General features: G+C 36.2%; 2 protein-coding genes across 8 annotated transcripts in view; one reads left to right on the forward strand and one right to left on the reverse strand.

Annotated features, from left to right (window-relative positions):
• LOC144970440 (sodium channel and clathrin linker 1-like) overlaps nt 1–11632 on the reverse strand; it is a 32073-nt gene extending 20441 nt beyond the window's left edge. Inside the window, exons 1-9 of the mRNA XM_078910074.1 lie at nt 11259–11632; nt 8381–8460; nt 7104–7141; nt 6716–6788; nt 5314–5369; nt 3617–3734; nt 2438–2509; nt 1272–1322; nt 336–406 (exon numbers count right to left, since the gene is read on the reverse strand). Of these exons, the coding sequence (XP_078766200.1) occupies nt 336–406; nt 1272–1322; nt 2438–2509; nt 3617–3734; nt 5314–5369; nt 6716–6788; nt 7104–7141; nt 8381–8460; nt 11259–11295 (596 nt within the window). The 5' untranslated portion in view covers nt 11296–11632. The remainder of the gene's footprint in view (nt 1–335; nt 407–1271; nt 1323–2437; nt 2510–3616; nt 3735–5313; nt 5370–6715; nt 6789–7103; nt 7142–8380; nt 8461–11258) is intronic.
• Nucleotides 11633–12942: 1310 nt separating this feature from the next.
• Nucleotides 12943–26355, forward strand: LOC144970442 (uncharacterized). 7 transcript variants are annotated; one of them, XM_078910085.1, is made up of 9 exons: nt 12958–13003; nt 14011–14093; nt 17147–17216; nt 20137–20211; nt 20783–20830; nt 21138–21268; nt 22249–22473; nt 23901–23953; nt 24589–24822. In XM_078910085.1, exons 3-9 carry the CDS (start codon nt 17168–17170, stop codon nt 24689–24691), a joined length of 684 nt encoding a protein of 227 aa, XP_078766211.1. In that variant the 5' UTR covers nt 12958–13003; nt 14011–14093; nt 17147–17167; the 3' UTR covers nt 24692–24822. The 7 variants fall into 7 exon arrangements, with proteins under 7 accessions (XP_078766213.1, XP_078766214.1, XP_078766211.1 ...); XM_078910083.1 differs by having other exon boundaries at nt 12968–13003; nt 13994–14093; XM_078910087.1 differs by lacking the exon at nt 14011–14093 and having other exon boundaries at nt 12943–13003.
• The last annotated feature ends 1253 nt before the right edge of the window (nt 26356–27608 follow it).

A 27608-nucleotide genomic window follows, 5' to 3' on the forward strand; every position in this document is an offset into this window, starting at 1 on the left:
CTAGCGCCTGGGAGTCAGTACTGACCAATAGCCCTAGCCAATAGTTTATACAATGAATTACTGAATATAGGCTGAGAGGTTCAAATTAGCAGACTTGTATAACAGTGAACGGGTTGGTGAATTAAATGGGTCTTGTCAGTCAGAAAAGTGAGAAAAACTCTTGCACAAATGGTATGAACATTTTGGACAATAAATAAAGTTGAGGGTTATCCCATAATTGTAAAAATAGATTCTGACATATTCCTAAAATAATAGAAGGAATAAAGTAGGCTTCTGGACTGAGCAGACTGGTCAGTACTCTCACACTAATGAATAAGTTTTAGATGTTAACTTACCGTAGTTCATGTTGTAGTCCTTCTAGTTCTTGACTCAGAGCTGCCACTGACTTCTGATATTGGTCCTTGACCTGGGAAATACATGACAAAACAGGAAAGGAAAATAAGGCTGTGTATAGAAAAGGACAAGACATTAGCATCTTGGGCCTTCCTTGTGGGAAAAGGAAACTTCTGGAAATTAATTTTGACAATCATAACCAATACTATCAACAACAAAAAAATAAATGTAAGCAAAAATAAAAATGAGACTTTATAAGCCTAGTCAAGGATAACAACAACAAAATAAATAAATCAGGTGTACTATTATTATAAAAATATATGTAGCCCAAAACCCCTTGAAACAAAATCTCCTGCACTCCGTTTTCAACTATCAATATATCTTTTTTTTTTTAACTATTAAAAAAAATATTTTCTCTTTATTTTTTTAATCCATAGAAACTGGACTTCCAGGTTGTGTGAACCTTACTAAAAGCCATAATAATTCTTTGACCAAGAGCCATGATAATTCCCTGATTCCTGTTTGAAAGACCATAAAACCATTCTTTGCACTAATTCCCAAGAATGGAGAAATTATTTTTTTTCTTAACTTGAAAATAATGAATGCCCTAAATGTTCAATTTCTTATTGGTATGGACTTACTACCAACAAATATATCGTGAAGAAAGAATAAACAAAGGAAAATTCGTGGCATCTATTTTCCTGCCTCATTAGCATTCTTTACTTATTTCTATAAGGTATCACAATATTCTTAATAGGAGAATCATTCAAATAACTAAATAAGATACAGGTCTATGACCAAAACCAAATTACAACAAACATTTTAGAACTTGAATTTATTTTTGAAAACCAAATCAAGAACAATTGTGGAACTTTTTTTCCCCTTTTTTCTTTTGTTTGTTGGTTTTGCTTTTTAAAACAATGGTTGAAATGACAAACCTGATGAGCTTGTTTTTCCACAACTCTGAATTGATGGCTATCTTTCTCCATCTGAAATAAAATGGAAAATAATTCATGTTTTTCATTATAATAATATAGTCTAGTAGTACATATAAGCGTCTATAAACAAAAAAAAAAATAATTTTAAAAAAAACAAATAACAATAGACAATCTATTGTTGTCATTTCCAATCCAGAGGCTTTTAAAAGTCTTATGCTCCTTTGTCCAACACCAATGGCTTTGTGATCTTGCGGAATGACACTCAGCTCCAGACCTGTAGGTGTCTGGTTAAAGGTCTCACTTTTGAGGATACAACGTTAGGTCCTTGGAAAAGGCTCTTTACTCACATTCTCTCATCATACTTAAGTGTAAAATGAATACCGGACTAATAACAGCATTGTCTGTCCAAAACAAAGAAAAAATGGTAACAAAATGCCTCATATCTGTCAACTCTTATCCCATAAGTCACTTGTTCCTGTTAGCCAGGGACCCTTGTAAAGCATTTTTTTTCTTTTTGAAAAAAACTTGAGGTTTTATATAGTGCAATATCCACTAAACATGCTCAAAGCGCTTTACAAGGGGTCCCTGACCAACAGCAACATTTAAAATGTATTATGGGACATGACGCCTGTTAGGTGATATTACAATTTTTTTTCGGACAGAGACAATACTGTTAACGACCAGGTACTCATTTTACACCTGAATACAATGAGAGAGTGTGAGTAAAGAGCCTTTTCCAAGGACTCAACTATGCGCACAGAGAGAGGCTCGAACCCAGAACCTTCTGATCTGAAAGAGAGTGTCATACCACAAGACCACATAGCAGCACTTTGAACATGTTTAGTGGATAATTTTCTCTATATAAAAGCTCATGCTTTCCTTTATCAGTATGTGGAAGTCTTTGCCAATTGTTCCATTGTGCTGTCAAGTGTGTCTGTGTTGGAGTAAGGAAGAAGTGTTGTCTGAGGTAACGTACAAGATAGATGCATAGTTCAGTACAGACAGCCCGGGTAAAAAAACAAGCTTATAAAAAAGTAAGACATCTAATAAGACCCTAGTAGTAGCAGGCAAATGATCTTTTAACTTATTTCCGAAGCAGAAAGAATTTAAAACAAACGGTGACTGTTGTTTCCAAATTGATTCAATAGACACAATAACCACTGTACCTCCAACTCAGCCTCTAGTCGGTCAATCTCTTGTGCTGCTTCCCTCCATTTTTCTTGTGCAGCATCCTTCTCCTATGGGCATAAAAATAAAAAAAGCTTAAACTTTAATGCTCAATTATTTTTTATCAATACTAATTGAGTGATGATGTGGTGGTTGGTGGTGGCTGTAGTAGTAGAAGTAGTAGTAGTAGTAGTAGTAGTAGTAGTAGTAGTGGTAGTAGTAGTAGTAGTAGTAGTAGTAGTAGTAGTAGTAGTAGTAGTAGTAGTAGTAGTAGTAGTGAGGATGATGTGGTGATGCTGGTTGTAGTAGTAGTGGTAGAGATGATGTTGGATGTTGTAGTGGTAATGATGATGTGGTAGTAGTAGTTGCAGTAGCAATGGTAATTATGATGCTGTGGTGGTGGTTGTTGTAGTCGTGTTAGTGATGATGATGAGATGGTGGTTGTAGTAGTAGTAGTAGTAGTAGTAGTAGCAGTAGTAGTAGTAGTAGTAGTAGTAGTAGTAGTAGTAGTAGTAGTAGTAGTAGTAGTAGTAGTAGTGTTTGTAGTGGTTTTGTGGTGGTGGTTGTTATAGTATTGGTAGTGATAATGATGTGGTTGTGGTGGTTGTAGTAGTTGTTGTAGTGGTGATGATGTGGTGGCCGTGATTGAAATAGTAGTGATAGTGATGATGATATGGTGGTGGTGGTGGTTGTAGTAGTGGCAGTGATGATGATGTGGTGGTGGAGGCTTTGGGGAGGGAAGGGGACACACTTGGAGCAATGTGACCTCACCGGAATTTGACATAAGTTGCCCGTAACCCAGAATTTTTTGTTCCAGACTGGATTTTTTTCAGGTGAAACCAGAATTTTGGCATCACTGTAGTAGTTTAGAGAAAGAAAATAAAAACCCAAAAATAGTTCATGTTTCGGGCTGTCATCCTGAAGAGAGAGGAGAGAGTGAGAAATAAAGAGAGGGAGGAGATTGAGAGAGAGAGAAGGAGAAAGACTGAGTGAGATATATAGATAGATAGATAGAGAGAGAGAGAGAGAGAGAGAGAGAGAGAGAGAGAGAGAAAGAGAGAGAGAGAGAGAGAGAGAGAGAGAGAGAGAGAGAGAGAGAGAGAAAGAGAAAGAGAGAGAGAGAGAGAGAGAGAGAGAGAGAGAGAGAGAGGGCGGGGCAGGGGGAGTGTTAGACATACCTGTATGGCCTGATCCACTTGCTCCTGCAAGTTACTAAAAATAGCATCATCTCCTCCCTCCCCTCCACCAGATCTTCCTAAACGTGCCTCCAGTGTTTCCCTAAGCTCTCTGCGAAGACTGTAGACAGGGGGAAAGTAAACAATATTTTTTCAAACTGATAACTAAAACATTCACAGTGAATATTAGAAGCTCAAGACTGTAAATAGTAATGTCCAAAAAAAAAAAAAGAAAAGAATATAAAACAGCTTCTTCTGCCAATATTAAACACAGATAAAAAGGTATTAAATCACATTAAATCCAAATAGAACAGTATTTGGCATGTCCAGTCTGAAAAAAAGATGGCAAAAAAAGTTGATTTAAACTTTACCATAGTTTTTCTAGACTTAAAGTTTCTTGATTTCAAAATATTACCTAAAGTCTATCTAACACATTATAAATAAGTTTGATGGGGTCTTTTTTTTTTGGCAAGATGGGAAGGGGTTAGGGGGGAGGGTGATAAATGTGGTCAATGACTTGATAGGTTAATAATCACCCATAGCCTTTTGATAAGGCATTTTACAAGTATAACCTCACCTGGCTATAAGTATAGACATAGACTTTAAAAGTACTTAGAATTTTTTAAAAATAAACGGCATCTGACAAATGACTTGAGCTGTTATGAAATGTAAACTTGGTTACAAATTTCTTACTTTAAAAAAAAAATTGAGCTTTTATATAGCGCAATATCCACTAAACATGCTCAAAGCGCTTTACAAGGGGTCCCTGGCAAACAGCAACGCTTAACATGTAGGACGGGAATTAACGCCTGTTAGGAGATATTACACTTTTTTTTGGACAGAGAAAATGCTATTAATGGCCAGGTACTCGTTTTACACCTGAGTACGGTGAGAGAATGTGAGTAAAGAGCCTTTGCCAATGACTCAACTAATGCGCCAAGCTAGGCTCAAACCCAGGACCTTCCGATCTGAAAGCGAGTGTCTTACCACAAGACCACATAGCCGTGTATAAATCAAGCAATCATTGTGAGATCGTAGAGAGTGCTCAAACATACTCTTGTATCTTCATCTGTGTCTCTTTTGAGTTCAAGATTTAATTGTGAAGGTTCAAAAAGAGTTCACAGTAGAAACACGTACACTTGTGAACATTAAAAACACTGGTGCTGCTGTGTGGTCTAGTGGTATGAACAGCGCTGTCTCTGTCCGAAAAAAAATTGTTATATCGCCATGTCCCGCCCTACATGTTAAGTGTTGCTGTTGGTCAGGGACCCATTGGAAAGTGCTTTGAACACGTTTAGTGGATATTGCGCTATACAAAATCTCAATTTTTTATTTTTATTTTTAAAATCATCTCAGGTAAACCCCTGGGGTGTGACACTAACACATCTGATGTAATAAATAGGTCTGAGATTCGATCCCTGGTTGAATCTGGCACCGTTTTATCCACACCTTTTCAGACTAAGACCATTGATCAATGTGAAATTGTGAGTGTGTTGTAATACAAACGAGCACATTCACTCCTATTCATACTCACCCTTCATTTTCCATACATCTGATGTAATAAATAGGTCTGAGATTCGATCCCTGGTTGAATCTGGCACCGTTTTATCCACACCTTTTCAGACTAAGACCATTGATCAATGTGAAATTGTGAGTGTGTTGTAATACAAACGAGCACGTTCACTCCTATTCATACTCACCCTTCATTTTCCTTGACTACATCAGAGGCTTGTCTCTTTAGGGTGGTAATTTCATTCTGGTAGGAGGGGGAGAAAAAAAGAGAGAGATAAAATGTATCTTATTAGTCTCTATATATCTAATTTGTTTATTTGAAAATGGAAGGCTTATTATTTGAATTGGAAACTATACTAAAAACATAAAAAGAAAAATAAATAAAATTCTCTCTAATCATTCCCATGGGCAGATTCCTTTTTAAAAAATGTTTCAAGAAAAGACTAAAATAGCCCAGGCATCAGCCAGAGAGCAGCAAGGCAGGAGAGCCAGGACGAAGTGACTTCCTCAATGCCGCTCAGTGTGGTGAACGAGACTATGATAAAATCATTCATTTCGAATCAAGATGTAGATTTTATGAAAAGTGAGTTTGATCGGTTGTCAAACCATGAATATTTACCAAAATAAATTAAGTTTTATTTTGACTACAGATTTGTCAGTCATCAACACTCAAATTATAATTTTTTTCCCATATTACTTCGGGGGGAAAAAAATAATAAAGAAGGAAATTAAATTTTTAATTGGAGAGGCATGACACAGTGTTGGGCTAATTGATAAATGTAATAAGTTTGGGGATGGGTCATGTTAGCAAAGGGCAAAAGGCCTGAATATCCTTTAAAAAATGATCCACTAACCAGCCTTACTCTGACAAAACGCTTTTTTTTATTACCTTGACCTGAAATCTGTATCCTCAAATATTTATCAATTAAGATGACCCCAAATTAGTCAAAAGTTTCAAACTGAAAACATTTTTCAAATTTTAGGTTTAAGACTTTTGACGAGTTAGGCGCCATCTTAATCTTTTAATATAGGTCAAAGTGATACTAAGCTGCTAGAAGCTGGGGACTGTAAAAAGTAATAAACAAAAATGAATATAACAGCTGCAAAAAAGAACAAAATAACAAACATGGAACTTTTTGGGCTCAAAACCCTTCTCTAGAGAGGACCTACCAAATTTCTCTGTCGTCTATCTGAAATTTAGTAATGTATTTATGTTTATATTGTTTTTTGTTGTTGGCTGAAGAAGGGTTTTGAGCCCAAATTTTGATCTTTTTTGAAGCTGTTCTATTCATTTTTGTTTAAATCTTTTAATTTATAAAGTAATAGGTTTCTGGCCAAAATGAATTGCTGTGTTTTGTTGTTGTACAACAGAAATAAAAATGCATGCATCAATCCTCATCCCTTTAATGTATCAAAATACAAAAGAATCAAGCACAACCAAAAGTCAACTCCATTTCTGCTAAATTTCAATGTTGTGCTTTCTTGTAATTTTTTTATATTTTTTTTTTTTTGGGGGGGGGGGGGGGGGGGGGGGGGGGTTGTGATCATTTTTGGAGAAGAAAAAAGCTTTATGGATGATAAGTCAGTTACCAGTAACTTTTGATTCTGGTCTTGAAGGCTGTAGATGATGGTGTCATATTCTTTCAGTAATGGAGATATTTGCCTTGAGGAAACGAATAAAAAATGCTAAACATAATACTTGTAATGTGAGAAATTAACTAATGCTATTCAAATCAAATTAATTCACGTTGAGCATATAAAAATATATAAGTGATTATGGGTCTTTAAAAAGCCACACAAAAAAAAAAAAAATAAGTTGATTGTAATCAAAAACAAATTTCAAAAATTATCAGTTAAAAAGCATATTCCTTATAAAACGACAAAAACAATGCAACACGTAAGTTTTTACATCAAAACAAGACATGTTTAAAATCTTGAAACATTTAATAGTCTAATGAAAATTGAAAAGGTTAATTACTCTTCAATCATCCATGGTTTATGACCGTCACCATCAGCCTGGAAGTAAAAAGTAACAATATTTGTTAATGAATGACTTTTGAAGTTGCATTAAAATGTAAAGAAAAACAGCATGGCAACATTGCTATTCACATTTTTCAATGGTGAATATTATACTAAAAAATCAGGATCTGAAAGTCTACTCAATCGCTTTTAGTCGTGACAAGCAAAGTAACTTACTTTTTTTTTAAAGTAAACACTTTTTTTTTCAACAATAGTGAGTTGGAAACAGGGGGTTTTATCTATAGTGACTGGTGTCCTATAAAAGTAGTGGCAATAATTAGTGAGTGTTTCAGTTTCATGATAGGTAGAATTGAAAATTACGGCTTCAAAAGGGTGAAAAACGAACATCTAAAAATTCATGTTCAATGTTGCTAGTTTCATTTTGCAAGATAAGTAAATCACTATACCACCCATACAAATCCACATTGGTGCCTTTTCTACAGACAGTGTGTAAATAGTCCTCCAGAGGTTCTTAAATTGAACTACACAAATTCTTGTACCGAATAAATTCATATCGTCAATTTAAGATCTTCCTTCTTGTACAATGATGCCTCATAACCATAAATGATGACAAACAGTCTATGTCTGCAAGCCTGCAACTTAAACAGATTTGTCAGTTTACATTTAATATGTTTTTAAAAATTTTTATTTGAGCTTTTATATAGCGCAATATCCACAAAGGGTCTCTGACCAACAGCAACAATTAACATAAAGAACAAGACATAATGCCTGTTAGGCAATAATACAATTTTTTTCTGACAGAGACAACACTGTTAACAGCCGGGTACTCGCTTTACACCTGAGTATGGTGAGAGAATGTGAGTAACGAGTCTTTTCCAAGGACAACTATGCGCCAAGCGAGGCTCAACCCAGGACCTTCCAATCCGAAAGAAAGTGTCAAACCACTAGACCACATAGCCGCTAAAAAAACTTTAAAAACTATTACTAGTCAGTATATCACTTCTTTTCCATATCTAGTATTTTAACCGCTATTTTTGTCCTGTTAGCTCTCAATTCAACAACTTGATTTCCACTTACATAGTGATTGATGAAGTGCATTGATAAGTGAACTGAATAGTAATCTTTCTGTCCTTCAGTTCAACACAGCCTTTAAAACCAGAGGAAAATTTAGACACAGTGTCTAACAAGTCCTTCGAGGGACTATTTACACACTTCTTTATCTTTTCCTAAATGATACAAGTATTTTCCGAACATGATAATGATTGTAAAATTTACCTTAGACACTCCATACTCGTCTAATACAAAATTGGGGTAAGCCTCTTGATAACGAGACAATAAATGACTTAATCTGGTTACTGAAAAGAAAAAAGAAATATTGAAAACAAGCATAGCACATCAAAGCAAGACATAATCTTTAGAAAAATTTCTAATAGGGCAACATTTTTTGTCCCACGACCAAAGAAACCTTCATACCGAGATCTCTGGATAAACAATATAGTCTCCAATTTGCAGTTTGTGGCAAACATTTTACGGAGTGTCTATGTACACAGTAACCCTAGGTAGTTTAGTGCAGCAGCAGTGTGAGTCAAATTGTGACCCAACTCGCCCATAAGAAAGTTGTGACTGGAAATTGCTGTTCGCTTATACTAAAAGTTTTAGGGGGGTTCAATTAAAGATCCATAACTTCATTATAAAGAGGAATATCGCAGATATTTAGGTATCATTATTTTTGTTACTAACTGGGCACCTAGCCTCAGAATCAACGTACACGGTATACATGGTAACTTTGAATCTCGCCTTTAATGGATAAAATTGTATTGTTTGATTTTTTAAAAATAGCACACACACACACACTCACACATACAGAGCGAGGTCCATCCATTGCTTGTAGTTACCGGAGCTACCGTGTACGTAGATCCTGAGGCTAGGTGCCCGGTTACTGTGTACGTAGACACTCCCAACATTTTATTCAGCGTAAATTATAATTTTTTTTTTAATGCAAGCTTTAATTTTGCGCAATATTTTTGATAAATAAAGTAAAGGAAAGTCTAGCGATTTTCAGTTTTTCCAGAATTAAATAGGAAAAATCTCTCCAAATCCAGAAGCTTTTTTTTTGTTAGCACTTTACTGTACTTTAGCTTACAAATTGCAAGAAGAATCACGACTGAACTGTATTACATATCTATCTATAGATAGATACTGTTAAGTTGTAGCGCCCCCCCCCCCCCTTCTTTTTTTTTAATGGACTAACTATTTTGGGTGGTTTATATTAGAATAATATTATTTGGTGGCGTTTTTATGCACCTCCGTTGGAGGTGTACAAAAACGCACCATTTTTATGCACCTCCATTTGCGGTGATTGGTAAATTAATGAAAATGTTGCTGCATATGTCCATGAGGTTTAAATAGTTTTAGATTGTAGTTTAGCACACTGCTTAGTGATTACCGATGTATGTTTATACAATGATAATAAATTAAAGAATATTCACAATAATTTAACAAATCAAAAGTAAAAAGAAACATGGCACACAAATACTGATCTCAAATAAATAAATAAATTTAGAAAATTAAAATCGAAGTTTTTTAAACACATTATAAAAAGATTTTGAAGAAAAAAAAATGTTGTCTCTCACTAGGTACGGAAAACCCAAATTTGGATTATATAATTGTTGTCTTTAAGTTGCATTCAACAGGTAGAACTTTTTTTCCTGATTAAAATGGTATAAAAATTATTAAAATTGGTTAAAAATTAAAAAAGATATGTTATTTCGAAATTTGTAGAAAATCGCCAAAATTTGTCCTTCTTTGAAAGCAACCTTTTGTCCGTTTTCAAAATGCCGTATTTTCATAAATATTCAAACCAGACCTCTGTAACTTTCTAACAATACACATCTTTTTATAAACAATATGTGTATTTTTTTTCTGAGCTCAACTCTAAGTAAAATAGAAATAATTTGCCCCTAAAGTAGCTGACAAAGCCAAAATTGTCAATTTCAACGCAAAGTTACGAAATATCAGCGATTGTGCCCCTTGCCTGAGCCGGCATATGAGTGAAGTGAATACGGCAAATGTTGTAGTTGTAGTTTCGTTTTCAGTTGGCTGGTGAACGCAAAGCTATTAATCTTGCTTTCGTATACATCATTTTAAAGCTGAGATTTTAAACTTTCTTTTGATACCAGAATCGTCCAAATTTTCAAATTTTTCTCAATTTTTTTATCAATTTAAAGTTTTTAACTTGAAACTTCAACCTTTGAAAAAAATCATAAAAATGCGAATCTGGTATCGAATGAAAGCTTGTTCAATTTTCTTTCGGATGCAGCCATTGACGTTACTATTAATAGCGCTGACGCGACCAGCCGAGCGGAGAGAAAAGACAACCGTCAGTTACGGTGATCGAGTAGCGGAGCGCCGGTTCCAAAATCGAAGTTTACTCCTCTTCTTCAACTCAAAGCCATGAAATAACGGCAAATCATATGAAAAAAGCATGAACGTTTTTTTAAAGATGAAGATTTGAGATTTAATTTGATACCAAAAACGTTTTATTTGACGGACTGAAAATGAGAAAAAGAGAGAGACGATTTGAGTTAAAATTCTCGGTTTGCCAATAAAGCCATGACTCGATAAGAGGGTTTGCCATACCTACTCTCACAATAAAGTAATTTTTTTTAAAAAGTCTAAAATGGGAATCGAACCCGGTACTTTCTAGAGGCCGACAGCTTGTCCACTGCGCTACGGAGCCACCTGACTGACGTCACATTTAATAAGGTCTTTCTAAAACTTTACCTTCAATGCAACTTCTATTTTCTGGTTTTATAGTTCGATTTTTTAAATTATTATTATTTTTATATAAATTTATTAGCAAAAATCAAAAACATCCTGCAGATGTCACAATATGACTTTCGCCATGTCCAAATACAGAAACACAATATCGTTGATGAAATTGGGTGGGATGCGCATAAGTGACGGAGGTGTATAAAAACGATCCGTTAATATTCACCGTCAACGGAGGTGCATAAAAACACTACGATATTATTTATCTATAGATTTGAGAGGAAAGGGTATAGCCGACCCCCCTGCCGGCAGGAATGAACCTGTCCTGAGAACTTCCGTCAACACAAAACTTGATTGTATTAAGATATATGATTATATATACCTTGATCACGGAGGAATCCGTCTTCGCTGGTAGCCATTTCTGATAATTGCACTAATTTTAATTACTTTCAATCGAGTTATTGATTTACTAAGAGCTCTTTTTCAGTTATTAAATGAATCTGCTTGACAAAGCCGCCATTTTTGTTGTTGATACTATCCGCAGTAAATGTTGCCACTTGTCCGTGACTGTGTTATCTATGTCCGTGAGTACTTATAATCATAAAATCATAACTTAAAATAGGTCGATCAATATTAATTTCTTCTCTTTAATTTCATTTTAAATTTTTCTAAAAAATATTTACTTTTTATATTTTGATTCAGACAAAGGAACATGGAACTGTGGACTGAATACACAGCTGTGTTTTCAGTCCACCAGTGGACTGAATACACAGCTGTGTATTCAGTCCACCGGAAAAGATTATAATTATACGGGCTAAACTGTTTGACCGAGCGCGAGAAGGCAAGGTGGCCGGCTGTTTTAGCACAGCGTAACTGTAACCGGGGTGGGGTGAGTTGGGTGTTCGAGCTCCTTTCTCGGCATAATATTTTCTTTCTCTCTCTCTCTCTCTCTCTCTCTCTCTCTCTCTCTCTCTCTCTCTCTCTCTCTCTCTCTCTCTCTCTCTCTCTCTCTCTCTCTTTTTTTTTTTCTTTTTTTTTGTACTCCCTTGGCAAAAAATTCTTAATTTTCAATATCAACACGTTGACACTATTCCTGGTGATTCGAGAAGTTTTATCGACTTTCAACATTTTTAAAAATTTATTTATTTTTAAAGTTAGGACACAGTGAAGACTTTGGATACCAGAGACTCTTTCCTGATAAAGACCTGTGATTTAATTCGTTCACCTATAATTAGGGTAAATAGGCATGTATTTTAAGCTGACAATAGTGTTTCTCTTAGTTATAATGCCAGGTTCAGGCGAGGTTTGTTGGGACAATGACGACTTTGTATTTGGTGAAATTGTTTGAATTCAATCTGGCATAATTTAAAGATGAGAAATCTCATTTACTTTAAGAAAAAATAATTGCGCAATTTAATTCGTTTAGGACAGCAGATATTTGTCGACCAACAAACCTCGCCTGAACCTGGCATTATAAGTAAGAGAAACACTATTGTCAGCTTAAAATGCATGTCTATTTACAGGTGAACGAATTAAATTAAAGGTCTTTTTCAGGAAAGAGTCTCTCGTATTCAAAGTCTTCATTGTCTCCTAAATTGAAATAATGAACTTAAAAGTGAGTAACAGTAAATAGATTTTGTAAATGTTAAAAGTCGATAAATTAAGATAATAAACTTAAAAGTGAGTAAAAGTAAATAAATTTTTAAAATGTTAAAAGTCGATAAAACGTCTCGAGTCACCAGGAATGGTGTCAACGTGTTGAAGTTTACAATTATTTTTTTTCTTTGCCAAGGGAGTACACAAAAAAGAAAAGAAAGCAATCAAGAAAATATTATGCCTAGAAAGGAGTTCGAACCCCTAACTCACCACACTCCAGTTACAGTTACGCTCTCGGTCAAACAGTTTAGCCCTTATAATCTCGTCCGGTGTACTGAAAACACAGCTGTATATATTCAGTCCACTGGTGGATGGAAAACACAGCTGTGTATTCAGTCCACTGGTGGACGGAAAACACATTTTCTTATCAAAAATGCATTAAAGTTCCTTAACTCTCAGTTTAAAATTTTGTAAACAAAAGATGTCCACCGCCCACTTCGCATCCAACTGTTATCACATTGGAGAAGAATCGTATATATAAAAAATAAAATTCTTATGCGCTGTCTTTTTATCACTCAACTAGACAATACATAATTGCATTGAATACGATATGGCAACATATGGTGAATGTAACCTAATCTGATATCATATTCTTAACTGATACTGATAGATACTAGAATAATTATAAATGAAATGTACTGCCACTGCGTGCGTGCTGTATCTCCATTTCCTTTCTTCTTTCATCTGCCTACCTAATCTGTAACCGTAGGTGACTGTGACTGTGAAGAATACAGTAATCTTTTTGTTATTTCTATAAATCATAAAACGACATGATCACAGCATGATTGTTTTGCAATAAAGAAGAAGGAGGTATAAATTTAATCATAGTGTGAACTGTTTAATGATGATTATTGAATTCCTATTGACGAGCAATAAATAAGAAGATAGTTGCCTTTTTTTTATAGGTTTGTGAATGAAAAATCAAGATATTTAATTTTTTTATCGCGAATTTATTTAATGGAATGCTATGATCGCCGATATGCCATGCCTGATCCAGTTCAAAGACCGCTACACAATAATCTGTAACAAGAAACGCTTTACATTTTATTCTGTGCCCAAATGAAGATTAGTAATGACTTAAATCGAGGGGCTAAAGGAAACAACTCAAGTATTCCTTAAACTAACCCTAAGAAAAAATAAAAGCTACTACCTTTAACTAACCCTAATAGGGAAAACAAACACCTAAGGGTTTTTCTAAGACCTATAACTAACCCTAATAGAAATAAAATCCACCAACCTCGAGCTAACTCTAATTAAAAAAACAAAAACCATAGGACTGCTTTGCTCTACCTTTCAATAATTCAATGGCAAAATGGCGGTGGAGCACAAAAACAATGGTCATATTAGGAAACTTTAAACTTTCACTCTTCTATCGAGGTTTCTTCTAACTAGAGTTTTCAAAATGCTACTATATTTATATATATTGACAAATTGAATAAATAAATGTCCGCCTGACAAAAGATCCAATGTGAAAATAGTGAAAAAGATGCTACCCCGAGGAGCTTACTGAAAATCTTCCCTTAAATTTAAATCATCATCACATATCATTCATATACTACAGGTATACAGTCGTGAATAAATTATATTACCAAGCAGTGTACATCATACATAAGATCTTTAATAAACAAAATACGTTTGACCAAAAGACTTCATATTTAATGTTGGGATATCCTCTCTCTTATTCTTATTAATACGTTTGTGTTGATTGTATTAGATAGGTTCGTTTAACCACCTTGCATACCTGGCATGCAACTAGTAATACACCACGAACACCCAAAATATGGAAGTGCCATGTACACTCGAGAAAAATCTACCATACTGAAAAGCGATGATCACTCAGAAAATGACATTGAGATTCTCAGAGTAGAAACAACACTGATTACCATCATATCTGTGTACAAACCTCCATTAACCCCATTCAAGTGGCCCCAAATGAATCTATCCGATAGAAAACCAACCCTGATCATTGGAGATTTTAACAGCCATAACACTATATGGGGATATGAGCAAAATAACCTTGACGGAGATGCTGTTGAGGAGTGGGCGGCCGGCAATGACCTCACAATCCTCCATGACCCCAAAGACAAGAAAACCTTTATGAGTGCCCGGTGGAAGAAAGGTTACAATCCGGACCTGGCATTCATATCCTCTCAACACTTCTCAAACTTTGAAAGGACTGTAGGTGAGCCTATACCGAAATCTCAACACAGGCCTATTACCATCAGCATCAAACCAGCTGTTAAAGCCCTCGAATCAAATGCGATACCACGATTCAATTTTAGAAAAGCAAATTGGGAAAACTTTACTAAAGATTTAGACAATGAGATCACCAATATAAAAAGTGACCCACAGAGATACGACGACTTTAGAACACTCATATGGAAAGTTGCAAAGAAAAACATCCCCAGAGGATGCCGAAAAAGTTATATTCCATGTCTCCAAGATGAAAGCAAGAAACTATATGAAAGATACATTGAATCATACAAGGTGGATCCTTTCAGTGAAGAAACCCTAGAACTGGGTGAAGAACTCACATCAATGATAGCCGATGAAAGATCAGAAAGATGGAAGGAATTAATAACCTCCACCAATATGACCCTAAACAGCAAAAAGGCCTGGACTACAATTTCAAAACTGAATAATGACAAAAATACCCAGACAAGAGTGGCTGCAGTAACACCTGACCAAGTAGCACATCAGCTTCTACTGAATGGGAAACCAGCCAAGAAAGCACGAGGCCAACTAAAAGCCCTGAAACGTGAAATGGACAAAGCCCTCAAGGATAGTGAAGATCATCTTGACTCTTTTACCCGGGAGGAGCTACTAGAGGCCTTGTCCCATCTGAAGGCAGGAAAAGCATCTGGACTGGATGGAATCACAACTGAGATGATTCAACACTTTGGCCCGAGAACCCTATCCTGGCTATTGGACCTCTTCAATGTATGCGCAAGGACAAACAGGCTGCCAAGTGCATGGAGGAAAGCAAGAGTAGTCGCCCTACTGAAACCGGGGAAAGATCCAAAATCCAAGAAAAGCTATCGCCCGATCTCCCTCCTGTGCATCGCATACAAGCTATTTGAGCGAATGGTTATGTCCCGCATGTCACCCAGTCTAGACGAACAACTGTCTCCAGACCAGGCTGGATTCCGACCAGGACGGTCAACATGTGGTCAACTTCTTAACCTTACACAATTCATAGAAGATGGGTTTGAGACAAAACAGGTCACTGGCACAGTATTCGTCGACCTCACTGCAGCCTATGACACAGTGAATCACAAGATCCTACTCCTCAAAGTGGCTAAAATGATAAAGAATAAGAAAATTGTAAATATTATCCAGTCACTTCTCGAAAACAGGCGCTTCTTTGTTGAAATGGATGGCCGGAAGAGCAGGTGGCGCACCCAGAAGAATGGTCTTCCCCAAGGATCAGTGCTGGCTCCAACACTTTTCAACATATATACAAATGATCAGCCTGAGTTCCCAAATATCCGCCGATTCATATATGCTGATGACCTATGCCTCGCAACACAGGATGTGTCCTTCCAACCAATCGAGAGCAGACTGACAAATGCCCTAGACACCCTTACAAAGTACTACACTAAAAACTCGCTGAACGCCAACCCAGGGAAAACACAAGTGTGTGCATTTCACCTCAACAACCACCAAGCCCACAAAAAACTTAACATCAAGTGGAATGGCCAGACATTAGAGTACAACTACCACCCAGTGTACCTCGGAGTGACGCTTGATCGAACTCTGTCCTTCAGAGAACACGTGAGAAAGACCAAGGCAAAAGTGTCCACGCGTAATGCCCTCCTTGGAAAGCTGGCAAACATGAACTGGGGAACTGACCCTAAAACTCTAAGGACCACAGCATTGGCCCTCAGCTACTCAACTGCGGAGTACTGCTCAGCTGTATGGGCCCGATCATGCCATGCCTCCAAGCTAGACCCCGAGCTCAACAACGCCTGCCGGATCATAACGGGCCAGCTGAGAGCAACACCATTACCACTGGTATACCGTGCAGCAGGAATAGCCCCACCACACATCCGGAGGGAAACTCATGCCCAAATACAAAAATACAAACAGGAAATGGACCAGAGACACCCCTTCATGACCACAATTGCCCCAAAAGCAGGCTCAAATCAAGAAAAAGCTTCCTCACAGTAGAGAGCCTTCACCCAGACCACTCAGCATTCTTCCGCCTGGACAAATGGGTAGAATGGGACAAGACAGCAAACGATGCCCTCCAGCCCCCAACAGAAAAGCTCCCAGCAGGCACAGACCTCAAGAGAAAAGAATGGGTGGCGTTGAACAGAGCTAGAGCAAAGGTGGGAAACACCGCCACCAACCTCTTTAAATGGAAAATCTCACCGGGCACTGAATGCCCATGCGGTCACCCCAGACAGACCATGGACCACATCCTGTCCGAATGCTCGCTGGGACCTCACTGCACCAATGCTGACCTGAGGGAATGCAACCAGACTGCCCGAGACTGGCTGACTCACTGGCGCGACAAGATATGATGACCTCTAATTTTGTGAAATGTGTAATTGTTTATATATTTTGCTTGGCTATTATATAGCTTCTTCGTTATTCTCTCATCTCTAACAGTATAACTAAGAAAGGACTTGAATGGATCCTCCAAAAGATTTGCTTGCTGTCCTCCAGATATGCGACAGTGGTATGTGTAGTGAGAATTGATTGTTAATTTATTTTGCAGTTCTTGTACTTTTAATTCTTGATTTAGAGTTTTTCAACGATATTAGCAGCAGTAGTAGTAATAGTAGTAGTAAACTTTATTTGCATAGCGCCTAAAACCATTGTCAAAACAGCTCTTGGTGAACAAAATTTACTGTTATAAAACATAATTCTAAAAAATTGCATGCTCGCACATATTTATACAAGCGTGCACACACATACACAAATGCACGTGCGCGCACACACACAAATGTATCATGTATGTACATTGAAAGAGATCAAAAGATACAAGTAAATATGAATTGAATAAAATCCTATCCGAGCATTTAAGATTCTAAACAATTATGGCAGCTTCTAATGGTGTCACACTTCTTTGTTATGATGATCTATCTAGGCTGCAAATTCATTGCTGCATTCGTGTATGGTCGTGAATCCACCCGGAAGCTTTGTCACAATGCAACACTCAACTATATACTCAGTGGTTTTGAGCTCTTGACCAAAGTCGATTTGCTGCCAATGAGTGTCTCCTCTTGCTGGTACAGAAGCCTGGCAACTTCTCTCCTAGTTTTGAGGAGTCTATGTCCCTGCCCCTTGAGGGATTGAATTCATCCAAACCAACTTCCATCTCATACGAGCAGCCCTGTCAAAGTCAGGAAAGCTAAGTACACATGTTGCCAGACCTTATTTCAGCTTGAAACAGGGGCATCATCTATTATGCGCTTGAGAGGGATTTCCCCATCTTATTAAGCCAGCCAGTTGTCATCGTCTCCTGCTGGACATTTAGGGGGCTGGATTGCTGCCATTATTGGGCCCCATTCTCTAGGAGTTGTTGCCAGCATTCCCGACATTATATGCATGGACCTGCAAAATTTTACATCAACCTTCTCAAAATCCTTGGTCCTATCACACACCGGAGAGCAGTACTCCATGGTGGAATAGCATAGTGCCAGGGTGGAAATCCTCAGAAGTGCTTGATTAGCACCCCAAGTTGTTCCTCAGAAGACTGTTGTGTTTCTCTGTCTTCTGGGCAGCACCTTTGAGATGGAACCGATAGATAAGGCTTTGGTCCAGCGTAAACTTCCAGGTACTACAGATTTGGCTCATATGGGAGAAGCTGGTCCTCGATGAGGACCTTCAGTTTACAGGTGTGCCAGTTACTGCATAAATGGAATGCTGTAGTCATGATTTTTGAAGTGTTCATCTTCAGGTACCACACTTGTCAAAGTAGGACTTTAGTCAATTAACATCCTCACTGAGTACACTCTCGAGACATTCCACACCTTACTTTGAGTAACGATTGCCCAGTCATCCGCATATCCCAGCCTCATGGAGGAAATGTTATCGGAAATGAAGGGAGGTATTCTGTCCCCGTAGTTTTTCGCGGCCGCGATTTTAGCTGTTACTCGCAACTGTCCGCGATTTTTGCGATTTTCCTGAATATTTTTTTTTTGGTGGACTTTTCCCTTAACTAACTGGATACTGAGCTTTTTTTGACCGCACAACCCTTGTAGACTGACTGGGCTTCGAGTTCGATAACTCTATGTGTGTGTATTCGTAGGCATGGTCAAGACTGGAGGACTTGAAAGTTAAATTTGATGCGTGTGGCATGTCATTGCCTGAGGCAGAGCGGTTTTTCCTGAAGGCATGGACCAGCGTGAAAAACTGGAGATGAGGACAAGTTCTGCCAGGCCTTTTCTGGTGCCAGTCAAAAGTTGGACAAGTATATGTCCACAGAAGGCCAACCAGGGATTCAATTTATTAAACAGTTGCCTTTTTTTTATCCTAGCAGACTTATTATGTTTGATGACACTGATCTTTCATCTCTGCCTGGAATGAAAGAGGTGCCTGCTACAGAAATCAGGAGATACAAAGAATCTCTTGGTCCAAGGGCCTTAAAGGCCTTTATCGGATTCCGGCACGATCGGATACTAGCACACTTTTTGGTGATGACTGGCCGTGCCAGTATAACGCCAGTATACTGTATTATTATCATTATTAATATTACTGCTGCTGAGGTAATAAACAGATGTGGTTTAAATTGAAACTTTGGCCTTTGTTTGTGCGTTTGCGAATCGCAATTTTTTCTCCCCCCCCCCCCCTTGTCAGATAATGTTCCGCAAAATTTGGCAACTTTTGGCAATTTTTATGGCAACTTTTGCCCTTTTTTATGGCAACTTTTGCCCTTTTTTATGGCAACTTTTGCCCTTTTTTATGGCAACTTTTTGCAACTTTTGGGGTTTTAAATGGCAACTTTCCGCAGGGACAGGGTATTATATGTATTGAGAAGTCTGATGTATGATATGTATACTTTACAAATTTAGTAGTAGTAGTAGTAGTAGTAGTAGTAGTAGTAGTAGTAGTAGTAGTAGTAGTAGTAGTAGTAGTAGTAAGAGGAGGAGGAGGAGGAGTTGATGGAAGAGCAATAATAGTTGTAATAGGATGAAACTACACTTTTGTTACTGTTAACAAGATGGAATGTATAAATTTAAGTCTTATCATGACAAGGCAACAATATAGTTATTACATTCATAGAAATGATTGGACTTTTTTATTCAACACAAATGGCATTGAGTGTATTCAATAAATGACAATTCTCACAAAATCTGACACCGGCATTCTATCCCTGGATAAGGTACTTTACATGATTATGCCAATTGACATATATGGATATGAGTAACTGATCGCAGTGACAGATATAATTGTGAAGTGCTAGGACAAGAATTGGCACACAGCAACTGACTTGCACTAATAAAAATGAAATTTGTGTATCTTATGTTCTGCTTTGTAAACACACCAAGCTTTGTGAAGTACATTGGCATGGTGAAGACATCTAAATGTGTTGTTTTAACATGCAAACCTTAGCGAAGTGCTTATATTACTTATATTTTTCTTCTAATCCATAGTATTTCCTGTTGGAGGATTTTCTCATAGTCTAGGACTTGAGGCGTGTGTAAAATATCAGAATGGAAAACAGATTGGTGAGTTTTGTCTTGTTCTTCATGTTTACACAATCTAGATTATTTATATAGCACAATATCCACTAATGGCCAACAGCAACACTTAAATTAGGACGAGACATGATAGTTCATCTTTTCCTGACAGACACAATGCTGTTACCATTCAGGCACTGACTGTACACCTGAGTACGGTAAGAGAATATGATTCAACTATGCACGCTCAGAGCAGGACTCGAACCCTGGACGATCTGTTTCGAAGGCGAGTGTCATACCACAAGACCACATAGCCACATTCAAATTGTAATATGAAGTCATGACTGCAAACCTAACCTGTTTCACAAAACTGATTGCGATGTACTTTCTGCCAGATTCACACCATATCCAGATTCAATTCTAAATGAATGAGATATTGATCACAGATTCTTTGTATGTCAGACTTACGCTTTAAAACCACAGGTTTTCATTTTCAGGTTCCGGTTCACAGTGGAATAATACTACGTTTAGGCAATTAGTTTCATATATCATTGTTGCCTATTTAATAGATTTTCAACATTATATATTTTCGTTTATTTATCCTTTTTTTAAATTTCAGACAAGAATGAGCTGTACAGCACCTTTGTTTGCATCATGGAAAATGCTGGTAAATTCTTTTTATGTCATCATTATTTATCTCCAATGATCTTCATTAGCCACCTCGTGGCACAACATAATTCAAACTAAACTCATCCCAGGCACAAAACTCATAACTTAATGTAGCGAGAAATGATGTGTTGATTAACGAATTCACATTCTTCACCATATAATCAATCTTTTCAGTCAAATTGTGCTAACGTTCTTATTTAATTAATTGTAGAACCATGATAAAATCAGTTCGCCATGACTTAATCAACAATTTTTGGGGTTTTTTTGTATGTGCTGCCTTTTTCACCAAACAATAAATTTTATAGGTTCATTTGGAATCCCATTCATCAAGGCATCTCATGGATCCAATGGAAATTTGGAAGAGTTGTCCAAATTAGACGAGTATTGTGAGGCCTGCACATCCAACCATGTTGCCAAAAGAGCGAGCACAAAACAGGTTTTAAAACTTTTTAGAATGTCAATGTCATGGCTTTTAAAAATAATATTCAAAAATATATTTTAACTTAACGTGGTGGTATTGGTTTATTGATTTATGTGTTAAAAGTTTTAATCAGAGGTTTTTCCAGTACCATATTAGCCTCTGAAGAAGTTATGGAAAATCTATGACTTCAATGTCATTGAAGCATCTAGAAAATAACAAATCTATCAATGAAAAGGGGTATTGATAGCTCAGTGGTATAACACTCACCTTACAAGCAAAGAGACTAGTATTAATATCGGGTGCAGTCAAGATTCTTTCAGACCTCTCCCTCACCAAGTGGTGATATAATAACTGGATCTGTTAGATCTGGTAGAAAGTACTTTATAATAGACTTGCGACCCATCAAAAGTGCATAGACTAGCGACCTATCCAAAGTGCTGTACTGTAAGTAATGCTACCGTCATTTTACCAGGGCAGGGACTGAGATTAATTCTTTTCTTCTTTCTCCTTAGTTCTTGTTAGTTGGGGAGGGGGGGGGGGAGGTAGAGATGTAATGAAGTGCTGTAACAAGTTTGATTTAAGTTAAAGACAAGACTCGTGTACAAAAGTAAAATAGAAAATGGTTTCGTATAATAATATATCTTTCAAAATATGGATAAAATGAGGGGCAAATGATTTATATTGAATTATTACACTGATTAGATTCAGATTGAAAACGTATTTCAATAAAATGCTGAGGGCCCAATGGCTTAAGTGATGTAGCTATTAACTCACACACAACTGGATTCTTTATTCAGACAACAATGACTAGGCTGCTGGGTCTAAGTTAGTTCATGTGTAAATTAATTTGTGTGAGGATAGCAGGTAGCAAACTAAAGTCTGTCAAATTGTTCAGAACTATGCATACATTCCATCTCCAAAATCTCTAAAGGTTTTTTGTTTTTTTTTTCATTTTAAGCGTCATAAATAATTTTCCTTTTTTTTTCCACCTCAAGGGCACATCACTGGCAGAAATTATCTGTGCTGTTTTCGGAGATCTGCCTTTTCATTACAAAACATCCCTGGTCAATCTGCCCCATTGTCATTTTCCTGTTGTCTTTGGGTCTGCAATGGCAGGATTAGAAATATCCCTGGAAACTTCAGAGACAACTTTCTTGTTTTCTATGGCCAGAACTGCAATTGCTAGTGCTGTCAGATTGGATGTAATCGGGGCTGTGGAGGTGAGTATTGTGTAGAGAATTTTGTCTCAAAAAGGCAATCCCAGAAAGAAAAGGAAGAAGCGAAGAATTGTTTTCTCTAAAGTAATCAAATCTATCCAGAATTTAAGAAAAGTTAGTGATTTTTCTCTATTGGAAATTTCTTATAGACTTGACCCTGACTTGCCCTAGGTTGGCATCTAGTGAAAAGCCTGTCTATTTTTTTTTTTTTAATGTTTTGTTTTTGAAGTGGTGCCAAAATGTTTTGGGTTATTCTATTGCTAGTGCGGCTATGCGGTCTTGTGGTATGACACTCGCTTTTGAATTGGGAGGTCTTGGGTTTGAGCCTCGTTTGGCGCATAGTTGAGTCCTTGGAAAAGGCTCTTTACTCACATTCTATCACTGTATTCAGGTACCTGGCCATTAATAGCATTGTCTCTGTCAGAACAAAAATTGTAATATTTGCTTAACAGGCGTCATGTCTTGTTCTACATGTCACATATTGCTATTGGTCAGGGACCCTTTGTAAAGCGTTTTAGTGGATATTGCACTATATAAAAGCTCATATTTTTAAAAAAAATTAAAATAGAGATCAAGTTTTCTCTTTCATATAAACAAATCTATTCAGAATCTGAACTTTTGAAAGGTTGTCATCTAGTGAAAAACCTCTATATTTTTGTTTTTTTAAATTGTGCAAAAAGTTTTGGGCGATGCATGAACAAACAATTTAAATTGGCATTGCTCTTCACCATTGGTTGGTGGCTAACATACAGGTCTAGTCTTATGAAAAATTATTGTAACATTGAGTGTGGTTGGTGACTAAAAAAACAAAAACAAGAAAAAACTCAAGCTTTTATATAGAAAAATATCCACTAAATGTGCTCAAAGCGCTTTACAAGGACAAATGTGTAGCAATGATTACACGAGCCCCTCCTCAATTCAGATTTGAAGGAGTATCTTGTTATAGGCCATGTATCATATATGATATAAATTTTAATTTTATTCAAATCTATTCTATGAAATATCTTTATTTCGTTGAGATAGTCAGTATCAATAATTCAGAATAATTAATAAGTGTCACATAAGTGATGTTTGACTTTGTGGTCTAGTGAGGTAACATTCAGGTTGTCACCTGTAATTCCTGGGTTCAAATCCCCTTATGGGCAGCACATTGTTGAGTCCCTGATAAAGACTCTTTATTCAACATTTTTCACCATCCTCGGGTGTAAAAAAGTTCCTGGACTGTAACAGCGTTGTCACTTATTTTAAGAGTTGTAATAGGGCTTACAGCCATCCTGTTTTGTTCTACATGTTAAGGGTAGTTCCTGTTGGCTGGAACCCTTGTAGATCACTTTGAACAGTGGATATTGCACCATATGAAAACTCACAGTTGATATTGATCAAACCAATAATATTCTACTTTTTTTTTATTATTTAACAACATTTAACAGGGACAAAAGATTCAACGAAGTTTGCAAAACATGATTCCAGACATTATTCAAAGGTATGCTAGTCTTTTAACTTGAATCTTTTTTTAATTTTTTTTTTTTATTTAAGGAATAACCATTAAAAATGCTCGGTCCAGTCACAAATCACATACTGAGTGGGGCCTAAAATGTCAAGCAAGATTGTTAACAAATATGTCTATGTCCAAACAATAACACCATAATAATCACCAACGTTTAAGGCAGTAAAGACTCTTTAAACAGTTTTAATTAAAGGGAGATAACTATTGAAAACTACTCACTTAATATCACATTGAGTTATCGTTCGTTATCTATTGTTTTAGTGATGCTTTTCTTTACTTCTTTGGTTTTTTCTTATTATTATTTCGTGAATTTTAATTATATTATTTTGGGGACCAATGCTAATTCTTATCATTGCCATCATCATCATCATCGTAATCATCATTATTATTATTATTATTATTATTATTATTATTATTATTATTATTATTATTATTATTATTATTATTATTATTATTATTATTACAGCTGTATTATTATTATTATTGTTGTTGTTGTTTTTTGGTATTGGTGTTAGTTTTGTTGTTGTTGTTGTCATTTTTTGCTCTTACTATTTTCAGCATATTTTTATTGCTTCTATTATTATTATTATCGTCATCAACATTAATTTCAGGTATGAGGAGACAACCTTGGACGATGTGAGCATCAAATTTCCACCCATTGACATCATGCAAAATACGCAAGACACGTTTTTCTACAAACTGTTCTGCTCATGAAGTGGTCGCAATATCTATATGTGACCAGACGTCTGAAAACGGTATGATTCATGATGTCGGAGGTAAACCTGGTGCTTAGGATTGATGATTTAGCCTAATTTGTAACAATCAAGTCAAAATAAATGTCTTCATTGGAGTTTGGTTTCTTATCATATCACATCATATCATATCACATCCTTAGAAAATGTGATGTTGTTAAAATTAATAGAGTCCTCAAATTTGGAAAGAAAATTACGGCAGACTCAAAAAGATATGAAATTGAATCCATGTAAAAACCCTTTGTAATAAGAAATTGAATAAGATAATAAGAGATGAATATCATTGTACCCTCAAATCAAATGGAGCAATACATGTTATAGGCTGCTGCACTTAAAATCAAACAAAGAACGCTATAACAAATCTTTCTTACCCACTGCAATTAGGAATTATCAAATGTCATTTATTTAGTTGTGTAGTTTTAATGCTTTCCATTTATTACTAATACCATTATTTCTGACATCTTTGATTAATGAGGGAGAACATAAATATAAGAGCGAGTGTGAGAATGAATTATCTGAATGTTTTTTACGGCACAAAATCCTAACTGGCTTTGATACATTGTTATTGTTTTTGTTGGATAATCATCTATCCTGCTAAATTTCTTATCTTTTACCTTGAGCCATGTAAAACACAATGTATTTCCTGTTTTTGGATTAATAAAGTTCATCTTATCTTATATCATATCATATCATATCATATCAGTAACAGGGCTTTTAAGTGGACCAAGTGTTCCTTAAATGCCCTCAAATCATAAGTAACAATATATTGTACATTATACATTGCACTTCAATAAATCTTAAATTAATTAAATCCTGTTATTTTTTACATTAACTAATCAATTATATGCATCTGGGTCAATCTGACATTATGCCACAATGACACAGCGGATCCCATAAATTGATGTGTACAATTATGTGTACCCTTATCAATTATATGCATCTGGGTCAATCTGACATTATGCCACAATGACACAGCGGATCCCATAACTTTATGTGTACTAGTTTACACATGGGTTTTTGTCCATGTTTGAGAGAATCATTTACCAACCTTTAATTTATTTTCAGAATGTTGTGACAATGTTTAATCCGAATAAAGATAAGTATTGAATTGTAAGCTTCAATTTATTAGACGAAGACAGATTAAGTGGACGTTTAATTAGAGCATCGTTGACTTTTTAAAATCTAAAAGGCCCAAATAAGGTCGATGAATTGTATGTGATTTGCATAGAGACCCTGCTGATTAACGAATATGTATGCAAATTAATTGTTAACAAATTTCGATCAATGAGAATCATTATGACCATGGAGCTTTTCTAAACTTTTAAAAAAATATATAACTGTAATGTTTGAATGGGTATTAAATGATAATTTAATAATGCAAAGGTGGATGGATGAAGATTAAAGTTTATTGATAAGCATGATACAGAGTTGGTTGCTGCTTGCCGGCAGAATACAAAGATAACCAAAACAGGAAGTGAAAGTAGAAGACTGGAAGTATTGAAAGTGAAAGTAAATTATAAAACAGGGGATGTTATTCATTAAATTAATTACTTGGAAACATTACATCACTCCCCTTTTTAATAAAGAAAATGTAGTTGATTAATTGATATATTTACAACAACAAAATGTTTAAAGATAAAGCAGGGAAACTGAGTTGAATATAATATAGTAGCAATAATAAATTGATTCACAAATAAATTGCAAACATCTTGCAGTTATGTCTAGATCAGGAAAAGCAAAGTAAATTAATTGTCCCAGACTTGATGATGTCGTATACTCTGATATTGTTCCAATGATAGCATAGATCTTTCCTCCTCAGGGTGAAATAATAGTAAGAATAAGATGAGTTTAATGATAGTGGTACACTGCTAACTTGAGTATTTGAATAACTGATAACACACATATTATATATGTATTAGTTTTTTATTAGAAAACCTTCCAGACACGGCACAAGGTTTTCACATTATGGTGTAGTGGGAACTGATGTCATGCCAAGATTTTAAGACTAAATCTTAAATATAGTTTTTAAATGCTTGTAGTTATCACTTTAATGAAAAAAAACCTTCCAGACACGGGCACAATGTTTTTTATTTAATTATTCTTATCCACCATATATATATATATATATATATATATATATATATGATTAATATTGGTTTCAACTTTTAACACTACGTATTGAGGATTTAATTAAGACAATTAATTATTTAGTACAAAATCGTCAAATTTTTTGGGACGACGAATGTTGCGACGTGGTCTTATCGGGGGACCATTTGTTACACAATTTTCGGGTGATGAATGTGCAGGTGGGGAATGCAGTAGGGTATTGGTATTTTGGGTAGTGTTGTCTGGCGAGTCTGGATCGGGATGATCTGGTTCTATTTCAGCAGTTGTTGGTGGTCGAGGCGACTTTTTGAAGAAGCTACTGTTGCGAGTAACTTGCTGTTGACCTCTTGCAGCTGTGATCATGGATCCTTTCTTTTGGGTTATAACAAGAGGTTGTGATTCGTATGGGGGGTCGCGTTTTGTAAGGTTGTTGTGTTTTAGGAGAACGGGATCGCCAATTTTGAGCTCTGAAGGCTTTACATATGTTTTGTTGTCAGCGTAATGCTTCATTTTGGCTTTTTGGTGGACGTCTCATTCACGCAATGAGTTATCTTTGAAGGATTTGGTGGTTTGTGGGAGCATTGTTCGAAGTTGTCGGCCGAAAAGCATGGTTGCAGGAGCAACGCCTGTTGTGCAGTGTGGAGTTGATCTGTATGATATTAGAAATCGGTACAGTTGTTGTTTTAGCTGTGGAGTTGGGGTATTTTGGAGTGTCTTTTTGACCGTTTTCATGAATCGTTCAGTTTCGGCGTTGGCACGAGGCCACAATGGGG

Source organism: Berghia stephanieae, chromosome 4 (assembly GCF_034508935.2).
Source record: "Berghia stephanieae isolate SIO BIC M18660-M18661 chromosome 4, UCSD_Bste_1.3, whole genome shotgun sequence".
In the NCBI taxonomy this organism is placed as follows: domain Eukaryota; kingdom Metazoa; phylum Mollusca; class Gastropoda; order Nudibranchia; family Aeolidiidae; genus Berghia; species Berghia stephanieae.

Coding starts and splice junctions, on each gene's coding strand:
- LOC144970442 (XM_078910087.1), top strand. CDS start 17,168: ATGGATCCTCCAAAAGATTTGCTTGCTGTCCTCCAGATATGCGACAGT. Junction 17,217..20,136: donor CCTCCAGATATGCGACAGTG/GTATGTGTAGTG, acceptor TCTAATCCATAG/TATTTCCTGTTGGAGGATTT. Junction 20,831..21,137: donor TTGCATCATGGAAAATGCTG/GTAAATTCTTTT, acceptor TAAATTTTATAG/GTTCATTTGGAATCCCATTC.